This window comes from Gymnoscopelus braueri, assembly GCF_963280865.1.
Source record: "Gymnoscopelus braueri genome assembly, chromosome: 3".
Classification (NCBI taxonomy): Eukaryota; Metazoa; Chordata; class Actinopteri; order Myctophiformes; family Myctophidae; genus Gymnoscopelus; species Gymnoscopelus braueri.
Genome location: NC_137612.1, coordinates 8,105,687 through 8,122,193, shown reverse-complemented (window position 1 = coordinate 8,122,193; position 16,507 = coordinate 8,105,687). Strand labels below are relative to the sequence as shown.

The 16,507-nt window shown below is 42.3% G+C and overlaps 1 protein-coding gene across 1 annotated transcript in view; it reads right to left on the bottom strand.

The window, feature by feature from the left end:
• The window catches only part of rad18 (RAD18 E3 ubiquitin protein ligase), a gene marked incomplete at its 3' end in the record, with an annotated part of 93,689 nt that overhangs the window by 12,544 nt on the left and 64,638 nt on the right, over positions 1 to 16,507 (bottom strand). The window contains exon 12 of the mRNA XM_080424263.1: positions 751 to 795. Coding sequence (XP_080280389.1) covers positions 751 to 795 — 45 coding nt within the window. The remainder of the gene's footprint in view (positions 1 to 750; positions 796 to 16,507) is intronic.

Sequence of the window (16,507 nt, the reverse complement as noted above, 5' to 3'; positions counted from 1 at the left end):
AGTTTTATTGAACTAGAGGCTTATAAAACAAGACTAATGGGGACTAATGATGACAGCGTGGCTTCCGTGTGGATCTCGGACATCACGTGGACAGTATGATGCAAAGTTTCAGCCCAGTATTCAAATTTAAGTAAAAGATCACACCCAGTGTGAAGTGAGTGGTGCCTTTGATGAGTTCATTATGCGCATGTGTTGCACTCCTGTTTGTGTTTAATTAGTGTAACTGGTTGCATCTTTGTGTTTCAATCAGCTGCAGCTGTTGAGGCCAGACACAAACATGTTGAGGCCGTTTTTGGAAGTGCATAATCCTATTTATAGGTTATTAATGTCATCATCATGTGTCTCGCTAGCCAATCACAGTGCTGAATAGAGTCAACCAATAGAGTCAGCCAATCACAGTACAGCTAGGGGTGTTCTAACGGGCCAATCACAGTGCAGGAAACTAATACTAATGAGGTGTCCCAACCCCACTTATAGGGTCAAAAATGACACAGATTATTTCCCGGTCTAAATGGCTAAATGGCAAAAATCTGTGGATAGCTGTATAAGGACAAATTACAGTCCATTATGCAATTACCTGCAAGGCAATCAACTGCATGAGCAAAAATTGGTGCTACGAGAAACCTTTCATGTACCCGTCCTCCTGATGTGGCCAACACAGCAGAAAGCATTCACATGACCTTGTATTTTTCAGCAGAAATGTGTGAGTGGTTTTAATAAAACACTTGCAAGGATAACAGAACTACTCACTCAATGTTTGGGACCGGCTCTGGTCCAAAGATGTCTGAGATGGAACTAAAAGGAAAAGAGGAGAAAAAAACGATGATAAAGTCTCTGATCAAGTGAGCAGCATTTCATTGAAACAATTTGAGAAAGCTGTGGCTCCACAAGCTTTTTGGTTTATTCTATTTTGATCTTCTTCACCAATCACCAGTATCCATAACATCATAAACAAATTGTTACATAGTTAAATGTGATCAAAAAAGTAACAGGCTGAAGCTAAAAGCTTATAAAATGCCTATCCTACGAACATAACCTTATGTTTGGCAAAAGGTAGTTGCAATGAATGTAAGTCAACGGTATAAATTCCACTTTTAAATATATATCTTTTTTAAACAATCCCACACCTATCAATAAGCGTGTCATTATATAGATCTATATGGATCCATATATGCAATTATACACTACATAAACATTATTAACTCATTCAGTGCCACTGGACGTCTAAGACGTCCGTTGTATCATAAGCCCTGTGCCACTGGACGTCTAAGACGTGTTCAGAACCCAAGATATGATGATTTGAAAATGTTCAACTCCATTCACTTCTTGTTTAACTTCTTACTGAAAAAGTCTGTATCTCGGCTCCTAAGCACTTTTTTTTTTACAATGAATTTTGGCTCCGGCACTCAGAGCCAAACTGCCAGAAATAGGTCAGGCACTGAATGAGTTAACTCATTCAGTGCCATTGACGTGTAACATGTACATTTTTTTCCAAAGCCCAGAGTGCCAAAGACGTGTAACAACCATGTCCAAACCATGTTTTCAGTGTTTACAGCTGTTCCCCAACCTGTGAGCGATCCCATGCCAAACAAACACTCCAATCTAATGTTAAAGGCTTTAGAAAAATGTACCTTACTCTGCTTAGTTTTTTTCCTGCGTTTTTGGCAGAGACTTTCGTCTTTTGCGACACTCTGTGTGTCGATCATCCTGGAACAAAATATTCTGTGGCTCTTGAAAGATTAGTAAAAATGCTCAAAAACGCTGGCACTGGCTGACTTAACCCATTAATACCTGGAACGCATCTGTGTCACTTTAGATGTCTTTGGCTATTCAAAAATAGCAGATATACAAGCTCATAGCGCGGCACCGAGTGCCGCGCTATGAACTTGTAGATCTGCTATTTTTGAAAAATCGTGAAAAAAATGTTTTTAGATTTTTTTCCAAAAACTGTTAGGATTTAGATTTTTTTTAAAGAATCGCTACATTAATTCTGGCACTCAATGAGTTTATCATCTTTTTTTTTTTTTTATATATATTTTTGGGGGCTTTTATGTCTTTTTTTGACAGGACAGTAGGCTGACAGGAAACGGGGAGAGCGATGGGGGGGTGACACACAGCAAAGGTCGTCGATCGGGAGTCGAACCCGCGACACGCTGTCAAGTATGTGGTATGCACCTGGACCGCTAGGCCAGCGGGCGCCCCCCCCATCATCACAACCACCAATATTACCATCTCTGCCACCATCGCTATCATCGTCACCACCACCATACTACCATTATAGTGTATATACTATATTGTACAGTATTTAGCCAAGATAATACATTTGAACAGTTTTTTTTTTAATTGAGTGACATTAATGCTGTGTTTTGTATCCTCGGTCAAGCCATTCCATATCTCCACCCCACAGACAGACAGGCACATCAGGGGGTGCAGTCAGTCAGGGGCCTTTAGTCACCACAGAGAACTCAAAAGACCTGCCCAGTGCCCACTATAAATACATCTGAATGCTCCACGATCCATCACTGATAGCCATAATGTATATGGAGAGATAAGTCACCTCAGTGGCTGTATTAATCCATTAAGACCAGGAAAGCATCCGTGTCTTTTTAGATTTCTTTGGCTATTCAAAAATAGTAGAAGATATACAAACTAGATCTGAAGAAAAAGAAAAAAAAAGTTAATCATGAAAATTTGTGCAAATCTTTAAATATATATATATTTTTAAAGCAAACATTTTTAACTCCAATATTTGCTTCTGGGGGTCCCTGGAACAAAACATTTCGAGATGGGGGTCTGCGGCCAAATAAATATAATTTTGGGGGTCCTTGACATGAAAAAGCTGGAGCACCACTGATATAGCAACATACGGTTAGGATTAAGAAAACATTTTTAGATCTGCATTTGGCCGTGGACCCCCATCTCAAAATATTTTGTTCCAGGGACCCCCAAAGGCAAAGATTTGAGTTAAAAATGTAAAAATATATATATTAAAAGATTTGCACAAAATGTTCAAGATTTTTCAAAAATAGCAGATCTACAAGCTCATAGCGCGGCACTCGGTGCCGCGCTATGAGCTTGTATATCTGCTATTTTTGAATAGCAGAAGAAATAAAATAAAAATGACACAGATGCGTTGCCGGTCTAAATGGTTTAATCTCATACTCGGTGCCAGTGTTCCAGCCTCTCCCTTTTCTGCAGACAGCTACTGTACGTCTGATACCAACCGTTCATCATTCCATTCATCATCTCTGTAGGTTACTGTCAAGAGACCCCAAGGGGAGCTCAATGTAATTTTTCTTTTGTGCATACAGTGTTTGTATTTGTTAATGACACCGTATTATTGAGTTACATTTTGAATGCCGTGTTGATTAATTGAATTACACAATGGAAACAAGTCCCCTGGACTTTTTTTTTGTGTTATCCTTTTAGCTTTAACTCTTTGACTGCCATCGACGTATTTTGACGCGTGTCAATCCAAACGCACACACCGGCATTTACGTATTTTGACGTATATGCTGGTGTTTTCAGTGTTTTTACGCTAGAGGGCGCTCTTCGACCAACCTATGAGTGATCCTATGACTTCCGAAGAAGATTACACCCGGAAATAACGTGATCACAACAAACCCAGCCTCATCCGATCTAATGTTGAAGGATTTAGAAAAATATAATTTTCTCTGCTTCGTTTTTTTCTGCTTTTTTGGCGAGAACCAGCTATATTCAACAGACAATAACTACAGAACGGAGGGTCGAGGTGACACGCTTTTTTTCTCCGATGGAAGCATGGACACTCCTCCGTCTTTTGGAGCGAAATATTCTGTGGCTCTTGAAAAGGTTAGTAAAAAACGCTCAAAAAGGCTGGCAAGGGCTGATTTATTTACTCCGGCAGTCAATGAGTCGTCTTACTGGACCACGTGCCGTTTACATTTCTGACTAATAAAGTATTCAATCAATCTATCAAAAGAAAGAGGGTTAGAGAGTATTACCTTCGCAATATAATCCGTTTTCCTCATGTACCCCTTGGATTACATCATTTACCAGAATGTTTTATAGGTTTTGGAGTAAAGTACTGCAAGTAATGATATTATTTTACTTACGAGATTACCTCGAAACCAGTGTCAAACTGACAACCAATCTGAGCTCTTTTAAGAAGCCGACAAAAGCATGTCTATTAGAAAAGGTTCCCCCATAGTGGGTCATTAGACTAGGGAAAGATAAGGGAGCACTTGTTTGTATGTATGTATTGCATTATGTTATTGTCATGCGTTTTGTAATGTATTTTTAACTTATTGCTAGAGGACCTCAATGGAAATAAGTCTCAGGACTTTCTTGTGTACGAACTGCTGTAACCATGTGGTTTTTGGCTTTTCAAATAAATCAAATCAAAAAAAAAAAAAATGCCGGTAGTAATCTGTTACAAAATACACTTTAAATGAACACAATCCTGTCAAGAAGGCATGTGATATGTGGATGAGTGATTGGTTAATGGGTAAATCAGGGTAAATAATGTGTGATCAAAGTGCAGAAAGCAAGGCTAAGCAGAGAGAGTCTGGCTGTGCTGCGCGCCAGGCTGGGAGGATGAGCTTGGCATCAGTGCCTGTTCTGTTTATATTCCTTGAGTTTTACAACACAGAGAAGAAAAGTGATCCTCACACTGAAAAAATGATTACAAACATTTCAAAATGGTGGTGTGAAAAAAAACATTGCACAATACCACAGACTGTGTCACGGTGTGAAAGCATTATAAACACACCATGTGGAGAACAGCGGTTGGGGTCAGCAACGGTCACATTCTAGACCGGGTAACTGCAGACCCTCATCTCTTTAACCTATTAAGACCGGGAACGCATCTGTGTAACCACTTTAACCATTATTTTATACTTTGGCTATTCAAAAATAGCAGATATACAAGCTCATAGCGCGGCACCGAGTGCCGCGCTATGAGCTTGTAGATCTGCTATTTTGAGCCTGTAGATCTGTTGTTTTTGAAAAATCGTGAAAATTTGCACAAATCTTTGAATATATATATATTTTTTTTAAAGCGAACATTTTTAACTAAATTCTTTGCTTCTGGGGGTCCCTGGAACAACATATTTTGAGATGGGGGTCCGTGGCCAAAATACATATCATTTTGGGGGCCCTTGACATGAAAAACACGAAGTATGGCATTCATTTACGAGAAAAGTTAAAATACAGAGATAGGAGTTTTCTGCCCGATAGCGATAGTATATGCAATGTGGCCCCCTGGAGTGAGTGTGGAAATAATAGTGGCCCTCTCCATCATCAAAGTTGCCCACCCCTGGTTTAAAGGTGGTTACACACAGATGCGTTCCCGGTCTGAATGGGTTAAGTACACAATGAAAAGCACGAGAACCATAACAAGCAGCTTGGAGGTGAGGAAAGGCTAGGACTCTGGAGAGAGTCGCAGGGTTGCATCTTAATGGAGCGTGTTCAGGAGATACGCCACGGAGAGGAGACAGACCAGTGTGATGCCACTGAATAGAGGGCGGCACACTGCATAAAGAAAGGGTTGGCGTGACAAGAGAACTCTGAGAATTAAAGCTGCAGGAAGCAAAAATAAGCTTGGCAGAGTTGACTGGACCGTCAGGTCAACATAAATCTTACAGGGACCACATGGGACCTGCAAAAACATAAGCTGTTTTATTCCCCCCACAAGGGGGATTAGGCTTTAGACGTGAGGCTTTTCTAAAATCAAAATGGAGTGCTTTAACATTTTTGGAGTTATTGCAACTATTGTAGACCTTTTCAAATCATAATTCTCTTATCTGGTGCTCGTCTTTGACCTGGGCCAACTACAGAGCACACTTTGGCCCATCTGATAAACCGTAGCTATCAGGCCAGTAATACTCTTATCTATAAATGAAAACACACCACATAACAGACATAATCACCTAAGCAGCTTCTTCTTTGAGATGACTAGAGGTTTAGGCCGCTTTGAGGCCCTCACATCTAGGCCCGATCAAAAAAAGAGATGCTGCGGCCAAAAAGAAGGAAAGCTGCTGTGGCTAAAATGTTAAGATGTAGTAGGAAATGTAGTTTTATATTAACCGTACAATATGTAAATACATTGAAGGCGGGGGAAAGAAGCCTAAATAATAGCCAGAGCTCTGATCAACAGTCTGTGGCAAGTTTCGGGGCAAGTGGAGTGTTCGTGTGTTGACCAACCCCGGACAAATCTTGGAGGTCATTTCAATTAAAGTAGTTTAGGATAGGATTAGGATATCATTCAATTTCATGTCTTTATTAGCAGGGATAATGCACATTAAAGGGATAGTTCACCCAAATATATATATTTTTTTTCTATCGATTAGTAACCCCATGGAGACTTGAATTCATGGATATTTTTTTAGTTTTTGTTGCATTCCTAAGCAAATAATTTGATGACCAGCGGGACCGGTATGCAGCGGTTCCGGTAGGAAATACAAAGGAGACTCTTTGTGTCTCCTACCGGAACCGCTGCCGGTCATCACATTATTGGCTTAGGAATGTGACCAAAAAAAACAAAAAAAAACATGAATTCAAGTATCCATGGGGTGACTAACCGATAGGAAAAAAGGTTTTGGGTGAGCTATCCCTTTAATTAACTTCACTATTCTGTGACCTAAAGTTGACGTTAAAACGATGGGAGGAAAACACAAGAGATGAGAGAATTGGAGAAAGATGGAGTGGTAGAAACAGGGGCACACTCCTGCGTGCCCCTGTAGAGATGCCCTGTAACATGAGCCTTACAGGGCCGTACGCATGAAGAAGTGCACATGAAGACAACCGGCGAATCATGTCAGCTTAACGTATAGCCATGGGCCCTCGTATCAACCACATTCTCTAAGATGTGGCAAAGAAACCCAGGAGAAGACGCTGAGGTCTTTTAACCCATTAAAACCGGGAACGCATCTGGTGTAACCACTTAAACCATTATTTTATACTTTGGCTATTCAAAAATAGCAGATCTACAAGCCAAAGAAATCTAAATTGACACAGATGCGTGAAAATTTGTGCAAATCTTTAAATATATATATTTTTAAAGGGAACATTTTTAACTCAAATCTTTGCTTCTGGGGGAGGGGGGGGTGGTCCCTGGAGCAAAACATTTTGAGATGGGGGTCCGTGGCCAAATACAAATCATTTTGGGTGGTCCTTGACATGAAAAAGTTTGAGAAGCACTGATATATAGCAACATAAGTTTAAAAAAAAACACTGTTGGGCTTTAGAAGATATTTGTAAAATCCCCTGAAGCAAAGATTTGAGTTACAAATGTTTGTTTTTAAAAAAAATACATGTTCAAAGATTTTCAAAAATCTTCCATGATTTAAAAAATAAAATAGCAGATCTACAAGCTCATAGCGCGGCACTCGGTGCCGCGCTATGAGCTTGTATATCTGCTATTTTTTGAATAGCCAAAGAAATCAAAAAATTACACAGATGCGTTCCCGGTCTTAAAGGGTTAAGTGACAGGGGTCATTAAGAACGTTATGAAGGAGTAGGACCACACCGCTTATGCCATATATGGAGAGGTACTGGGGGCCAATATACAGTATGACAGTCAAGATAAATCACAGTCGTGCAAGGGAAAGTTTAAGGGGCCTATAGACACTGACCAGTCCCAAACCACACATAGAACCTCTCATCTCAGAGACCAATGGTTGTAAAATATGGTACTTTATGAATAGAGGTTGTTCCTGCGAGAACTGACTAAGACCATGTTAAATCTGGCTGTCTATGGCTCTCTTTTGGCTCCCAGCATTCTAGGGGTTAAAGGAAACTTCTTTTGCCATGTTTCACTATTTTTTAAAACATTTTCAAATAGTTCAAATAGCCGATCTACAAGCTCACAACGTGTCGATGTAGATCGGCTATAGTTGAACTATTTGAAAATGTTTTTAAAAATAGTAAAAAATGGCAAATAAGTTTAGGGATAATGGATAAGGCACCGGCGAAAATAGGGCCCCGAGTATTTTTTCTAATCCAACAAACTAGCAATTTAGCAAATGAGTAGTAACATACAGACTTCCACAAGTTATTGGGGCTTTACAAACACAAGGAAAGGTGTTTTCGTCGTCTAGAGAGCAAGGGTTCCCAAACTTTTTAGGCCGCGACCCCCCAAAATAATCATATTTGAACTCAGTGGGAACCCCCTAAAATAATCATATTTGAACTGGGGACCCCTCACCCTCACAACCACTTGGAATTGTAGGAGTTGAGGCATTCAATTTAGTTTGACTCGGTTCCACAGATAAATAATAAATAGCCGAACTACAGATAAATAGCCGTCTTTCTTAGGTAATAATTGACAATTTTTGACAATAGTATAGTGTGTTGGTTAATGTTGACGTAGTAATGGTCTTATTCTTTTTTCCTTCTTCATTTTAGAGGTATTAAAAAAGTTCTTAAAAGTCCTTAAATTGTCACTTTCGAAATGTGCAGATACCCTGTATACACTTACTGTACGTTGCTTTGTTTACTGTTGAGTGAGGCATGAAAGTCATTAAGCTAATCCTCTGGGGACCCCCCCCCCCCAAAATAATTGGGAACCACTGGTCTAGAGGAGTAATATCAAGTCCTTAGACAATTGAAAAACAGAAACAGTACCCAAATGATGGCACTGCATCTTTAAGGATTACAATAATTCAAGGTTGCTAGAGCAAAACATGATTGAAAATAACATTTGGAAATAACGCCAGGACAGCAGAATATGCTGCTGCATAAAATGCACAAAATAAACTACTACTGGGCTAAGCTTGCACGCCTGCATGATTTCTCACATATGAACTCGTTCTAGGAATAATGCAAGCATTTTGGCAAATCCTGTTTGCCTGAGGATCAAGGACCTCATACATGAATAGTAAGTAAACAATTAAGAAAAAAAACAACTATTAACATAAAATGTGTTGTTCAGTTGAAAGTACTGGCCTGAACTTTTATCATGTCTTGTTGTCCTCAGTAGTGGAAAAAGTATCAATACTGCAATGTAGAAGTACTCGGTTACAAGTAAAAGTCCCGAATTCAAAACTGACTTGAGTAAAAGTACAAAAGTATTGGTATCAAAATGTACTTAAAAAAGTACCAAAAGTAAAAGTACTAAAATGTTTGAAAATGGCAGATCTACAAGCTCACAACGCGTCGCGATGCGACACGTTGTGAACTAGTAGATCTGCTATTTTCAAATAGCCTATGTATAAAATAGGGCTAAAGTGGTTAATGTATGTTTTATAATGTAATAATGTATATCTGCCAAGTAACAAAAGTTTTCAAATAATTGTAGCGGAGTAAAAGTACTGTACAATATTTGTCTCTGAGATGTAGTGGAGTAGAAGTAAAAGTATAGACAATTGGAAATACTCCAGTAAAGTAAAAGTACCTCAAAATTGTACTTAAGTACAGCACTTGAGTAAATGTACTTAGTTACTTTACACCACTGGTTCTCCTCAACAAGTCTGAACCCATATCTCGCTCTCTTTCATCCGATAGACATAATCTTGCATGCAGTATACAGAATCAGAATCAGTTTTATTGTCACATCACAGGTTTACAAGGTAAAGAAGTGGGTGAAATTCGTTTTTGTACATCGTTCCCATCGCAACGTTAATTTCCATAGAAAGAAGAGGGGGGGGGGGAGAAGAAGAGGGGGTGGGGGGCAAGTGGGAAGGAGATCAAAACAAGAGAGCAACAGAAGGCCAGACAAGTTATCTACATATTTACAAAATACGAAGGCTACTACCTACTTTGTGGATATAATTTAGTTCCCTCACGCGTTCTTAGAGAAGATGCATGGTTGGTCACAGTATTTTGAACATACTAAATTGCTACCTCATCAATAGAGCGTCGCAGTTCCCGCCCACTTCCTGTTTTTTTTGGTGCCGGAAGAAAAAACTCAATGCATTTTTCCATTGACATTTCCAAAAATATTTATATCTATTAATTTAAGCCTCGAATCAAGCCATCATGAGATGACATGAATCATGACCATAAAACGTTTTTTTCTGTGATTTTATTAAATTTTATATTTAATTATATGATATACTATATTTAATAAATACCCTTTGTTTTGCCGTTTTCAAAAAAAAATATATCACAGAATCAAACGTTTTATGGTCATGATTCATGTCATGTCATGATGGCTTGATTCGAGGCTTAAATTAATAGATATAAATATTTTTGGAAATGTCAATGGAAAAATGCATTGAGTTTGGGCGGGAACTGCGACGCTCTATAGCTCCGTCACATCGTGCTTTAAACATGTAGTTGTTCTCACACTAATTAAAAAGCCCAGCCTAGACCCAGCAGTTGTTAATAACTTCTGACTAATTTGAAAATTACCATTTCAATCAAAGGAAATCTAGAACAGCGATGCAGTGATGTCAAACCGTTTTCAAGGTCATTCATTGAGTTGTATGTTTTAAATGATAAGGGTGTTAATAACCGTTTTCATCAGAACATTTCAGTGGCCCCGAAATGCAAAAAAAAAAAAAAAAAGACAGAAAAAAGAAAAAACAATTAGGGGGAGGGAGCGCTGGGAGAAAAAAAAAGGTAATTTCTAACCCTGTGCTGCAGAGCAAAAATAAACCATCCTCCAGCTATATGACAGTAAGAGAGTAAGCTTATGGTATTGGGTCCCTCTGACTGCATCAGAGGTTCAGCTATCAAACAAGGAGTGAACAAGGAAAGACTGCTTTCATTTATTATGCTCCACATAAATGGAACAAAACGTCAGGACTCTCTGAAACTGGTGCGATTGGTCTCAATAGAGACATTTAGGATGCTTCCCGAGGACACACTACATAGTGACTGCACCTGTTACATCAGTGTTGAATTTGACAGCACATTTTGATTTAGTTTTAGTCATGTCTTTTGAATCAAATTCCATATAGTTTTTGTCATATTTTAGTCATCTGAAATGTTTTACTGTTAGTCTAGTTTTAGTCGACTAAATATCATAAGATTATAGTCGACTAAATCTACAGTTGATTTAGTCGACTATAATGTATTTTGGTCGGGGCCTTGATGGCGTCGTAATGACCGATTTTACACTTGGTTGCGCTCTGAAAATAGCCAATCTACAAGCTCACAACGCGTCGCAGCGCGACGCGTTGTGAGCTTGTAGATTGGCTATTTTCAATTCATAGTCTTGTTCAATTCATAGTCTTGTTGGTGCATATGTGTCTCTCTCTCATGATGAGGATGTACTAATTCTCAGCCCATCACCCCATCCAGAATACATTCTGTGCAGATGTATTAATTATTCTCCTGGACGTATGCCATATTCAAATGTTCCAACAAAAATAACCTACCGTAAATGATACAACAGAACCCTGTCCAAGATCCATACCGTATGTTATGGAAAGCAAGACTTAAATACTCCCACTGAGGATAATCGCTGGGATTAAAACAAAGTTCCTCTGTATTTATTATACATGATCCAGACAACTCTCCTGTTTCAAAGAGGTATTTGCCATATGGAAGACTAGGTGTCAGCATTTAAGCCATTAAGACCGGGAACGCATCTGTGTCATTTTAAGACTTCTTTGCGGCTATTCAAAAATAGCAGATCTACAAGCTCATAGCGCGGCACCGAGTGCCGCGCTACGAGCTTGTAGATCTGCTATTTTTGAAAAGATTTGGGCAAATCTTTGAAAATATATTCTACAAATGTCTTCTAAATCCTAACCGTTTTGAAAAACAAACTTATGTTCTCAAACTTTTTTTAATGTCAAGGACCCCCAAAATGACATGTATTTGGCCGCGGACCCCCATCTCAAAGTATGTTGTTCCAGGGACCCCCCAGAAGCAAAGATTTGAGTTACAAATGTTTGCACAAATCTTCACGATTTTTCAAAAATAGCAAATTATCTGCTATTTTTGAATAGCCCAAAGAAATCTATTTTATTTTATTTTATTTTATTGCAGATCTGTATATCTGCTATTTTTGAATAGCCCAAAGATTATTTTTGTTTTGTTTTTAAATAGCAGATCTGTATCTCTGCTATTTTTGTATAGCCCACAGAAATCTAAAACATTAAACAGATGCGTTCCCGGTCCTAATGGATTAAGTAAGCTACATAGTCTTTTCATTGCTGCACAACATGTGCCTAAAATGTGAAACTCCTTGCCCTGGCCTCAGTGGCCTGTGCCTTCCCACAACAAAGCAATAAAAATGTCAATGCAAAATGATAGACAGGGGAATGAATAGCACCCAATACATTGAAGCAGGACAGGAGGTCTTTGATGGAGACAGGAAGGGCATGTGTAAGCGACGCAAAATAAATGTTTATAAAGTATTGTTTATTGTTACAATGTCTGTTTTGCTTGCAGTAAGCTTCTACAGATGGCTCTCCAAACTTACCAGCATATGGCTAAATGGTCTATTGCAGACTCATTCCGAAATTAAGGAGGGTGAAACTGAGGGTTTTACCACGGTTCTCCGTTTACTACTCACTATGGGATATCAGCGCCCTCAGGCGATGACACAGAGCAACACACACGCTCCCGACGCCAATACTGATTGGCTAAGGGTATGTCACGAGTGCGGAAGACCCGGGAGTATAAAGCTCCCTCGTGACGTAGGCTCTTCCTCTTTTCTCCACTCTGCATGCGAATGCGCAGAAATTCACACACAAGAAAGCAAGGAAATTTTCAACTATAACCCAAAGCGGGAATAAGGATTATATCCCCACGGGAAAATCCTTGCAAATAAGTTTTCTCCCGGAACTTATTATTAAGTATTTATTTATTTACCTATCCTCTCAGTTTTCCTTAATTCTTGGCCTGTTCTGGAAAAGCCGGTTAGCTGAAAAAGCCGGTTAGCTGCTAACACCGGTTAGCAGCTACTAGCTCATTCATTCATTCAGTGGCTAGGCTAATACTAGCAGCTACTAGGCTACGCTACTGGCTAGGCTTTAGCCTGTTGTTTTCCCAGACCGAGGACCAAGATGGAACCACCGAGGAGTTGCGGGTTCGCGGAATGCGACCCCCTCATCGCCGCAGACGACCCCCACCGCGTCTTCATCCACTGCTTGGGGGTCGATCACGCGTTCTGCGCCAGGACCCACCCGGGTGAGACAGATGCGTGCCCTAACTGCACGAGGTTAACCGTTTCTCAACTTGACGCTCGGCTCGTCAGGGCTAGGACCCTGGTCGGCTGGACTAGACGAGATAACGGTGAGACCTCCACCGGGACCCCAGTCGGGCAGCACGAGCGGCCCCCCGGCTCATGGGACCCCCACCGGTGCCGATGCCAAGACTAGAGAGTCAAGCGTCCACGACGCTGACGCCACCTCCCGCCGCTGCTGCTGCGATGGGGGCTTGTCCCCACCGCAGCATGCTAGCAGCGGCCCTCCCTCCCCCCCCCTGCCAGCGAGGAGTCGATGGCTCTTCACGATGACGACATGGCGGAGGACGGGGAAGATTTCCTGGAGCTCCCGTCGTACCAGACACCCAGGAGGTGTCCACGACGAGCCCCGGACGGGGTTTCAACGAATGGCTAGCCTCACTAAGCAACAGGTTGTTAGCAGCGCTGTTCTAGCTTAGCTTGCTAGGACAACACCAGCTCGTTAGCCTCTTCAGAGCCGGCGTCTGTACCACGAAGAACGAGGCTACAATCGGGTGCTTTGAGACACATAAAGGGTTTTCATAAGAGTATGTTGAACTGTTTATGCTGTTTCCGTGTTTTATTCTGTTCCATTAAAATTTCCCAAAATACACAAGCACACTTCCAGCCCCGGTCAGGAGGTCACGACGCTAGGGGTCCCTGGGGGTCCCCGGGCGTCGATGCCCTCCTCTATAAGCCCATTGTGCCTATCAGGCCTGCTTTCACAGCATGATAGACAATAATGGGATACTTCTCTGCCTGTTTTCAACAACTGTCGGGGTGCATCGATGCATAGGGATCACTAGGTGGTCCCCGTGTTGATAACCACCCCTTATAAGCCCAAAGCGCTTGGAAAGTCCCTTGGTGACTTTCCAAACGCTGCTGGGATGAATACTGTGCATGCTATAAACAAGACAAAGGTAATAAACCCATTGCTAATTCTATACGCCAGTGTACATGGGTCACGCCAGAATTTTCCAATTCTACCATCCATCCGGCAGAGGGCGCCAGAGGCCCACTGTGGGAAGGAAGGTTTGCAAGATGGCGGCGCGGGTCGAAGGTCACCCCAATATTTACAACCTGCCAATCACCGTGTCACGCCAGCCTCTGGAGGGCGACAGAGTGCTTCCTTCGGTGGAGGTGGCTCCGTCGCTTCCTTTAGCCAGGCCAAGAAGCCTAGACAAGATGGCGACGGACTTTGTAAACACCAAGGGAGCAGCGTGGAATGCTTCCGTACTCAGTCACGTGACCCCCACGCTTGCACGGGCCCTGTGGGTTAGGTGCCGACGTCACCTGTTTCCATGGAAACGGATGTCAACGTCTCTTCACTCCTGGTGAGTTAACCGTGACTACTACTAGCTATGGTATGCTAGGTTAGCATAGCCTCCAGTCAGACTGCTGTTGTTTCACTTAGTGGCTGACTAGCCTCACTAACATCGACACAGTTAAAGAGCAGTGTTGTTTTGGTGCAGTGCTTAGACAGTCCCCTAAAACAACACGTGGTGACCATAGCTCTCCTTCGTTCTTGGTTAGCCAAACAACTACAGGTAGCAGCTAAAGGCTAAAGGCGACCTGTAGCTAGGCTAGACTAGACCAGGCTAAGCTTACAGGCTAAGCTAGTTAGCCCTTTGTCTACACTACCACGATGGAGGCTCAGGTTCACTGGGTGCCTTGAGACAAACATAAAGGGTTTTCATAAGAGTATGTTAAACTGTTTATGTTGTTTTACACTGTCTTTGTGCTTTATTTTGTTGCATTAAAAATATACTAAAATACACAAGCACATTATCCAGCCCCGGCCAGGAGGTCACGACGCTAAGGGTCCCAGGGGGTCCCTGGGCGTCGAAGGCCTCCTCTATGAGCCCATAGAGTCAGGCTGATGTTGTTTTCACTTAGCGGCTGACTAGCCTCACTAACATCGACACAGTTAAAGAGCAGTGTTGTTTTGGTGCAGCGCTTAGCCAGTCCCCTAAAACAACGCTGCGGTGGGCATAGCTCTCCTTCGTTCTTGGTTAGCCAAACAGCTACAGGTAGCAGCTAAAGGCTAAAAGCGACCTGTAGCTAGGCTAGACTAGACCAGGCTAAGCTTACAAACTAAGCTAGTTAGCCCTTTGTCTACACTACCACGATGGAGGCTCAGGTTCATTGAGTGCTTTGAGACACACATAAAGGGTTTTCATAAGAGTATGTTAAACTTTTTATGTTGTTTTACACTGTCTCTGTGCTTTATTTTGTTCCTTTGAAAATGTCTTAAAATACACAAGCACGTAATCCAGCCCCGGTCAGGAGGTCACGACGCTAGGGGTCCCAGGGGGTCCCTGGGCGTCGATGGCCTCCTCTATGAGCCCTTTGTGCCTGACAGGCCTGGTTCACAGCATGGCAGACACTAACGGTCTCTAATGGACGCCACAGTACGAGTCCGCTGGACCGCGTGGAGACGTCATCGGTCCCCGTGGAAATGTGCACGTTGCCCACGGGACTGATAACAGCAGCGCCTCCTCCCGACTCGCTCGCTCGGTGAGCAGCTTTTGGGAGGGTTGCAATCCGAATCTGTTTTTATCCCAGTACATCAGCGTTGCACTGTGTTTTACTGGTTAAGCTCAGTACGGCAGTGACACACTGTGGTTGTACTGGCCAGGCTCCCCTGAACAACAACAACACATTGTGGTTGAACTGGTGTGTTTTCCACATGCCTTGTGTTACTTCCTAGGTCAGACGAGTGTGTCTCTCTCAGGCGGAAGATAAAAGCAGCCATGACTCTAAGAGAGAAGGTTCTCTCTCTCTCTCTTGAGCATGAGCGTTACCAGAGAAATATCTACGAATCAGAACCGACTGGGTTTCTGTTCAAAGCTTTTTCTGGTGAGAAAAAGGGGGGGGGGGGCGTACGGCCCTTTCTGAATCTGAAGGGCCTCAACAAGTATCCATTTCTTTGTTGACGACCGTAAAAGCTGTTGCAAAACGGTACATCAGGGGCACTGATGGGCGGGCATCAACCTCTAGGTTGCTTGCCTCCACGTTCCAGTCTGGCCTCCACACAGAGAATTCCTGCACTTCGGCTACAAAGGGGAGTGTACGAGTACACGGTTTTTCCCTTTGGTATGTCATTGAGCCTGCGAGTGCTCGTGCAGTGTACCAATGCGGCCATAGCTCCACTGCGGCGACAGGGGATCGGTCTGTCGACTTAACTTCGACGACTGGTTAATTGCTGGCTCAGAGGAGGAGGTGGCACGGCACACGGCCGTGGCCCTCTCCCACCTGACGTCGCTATGTTCACAGTCAACGTCCAGAAGAGCGTTCTGGTTCCATCTCAGCGGACCACCTTCTGGGGGATCTCGCTGGACTCGAACACGCTCAGAACGCGGCTGTCCAAGGGCAGGTTAGACAGCGTCTTAGCTTGTGTGAGGTCTT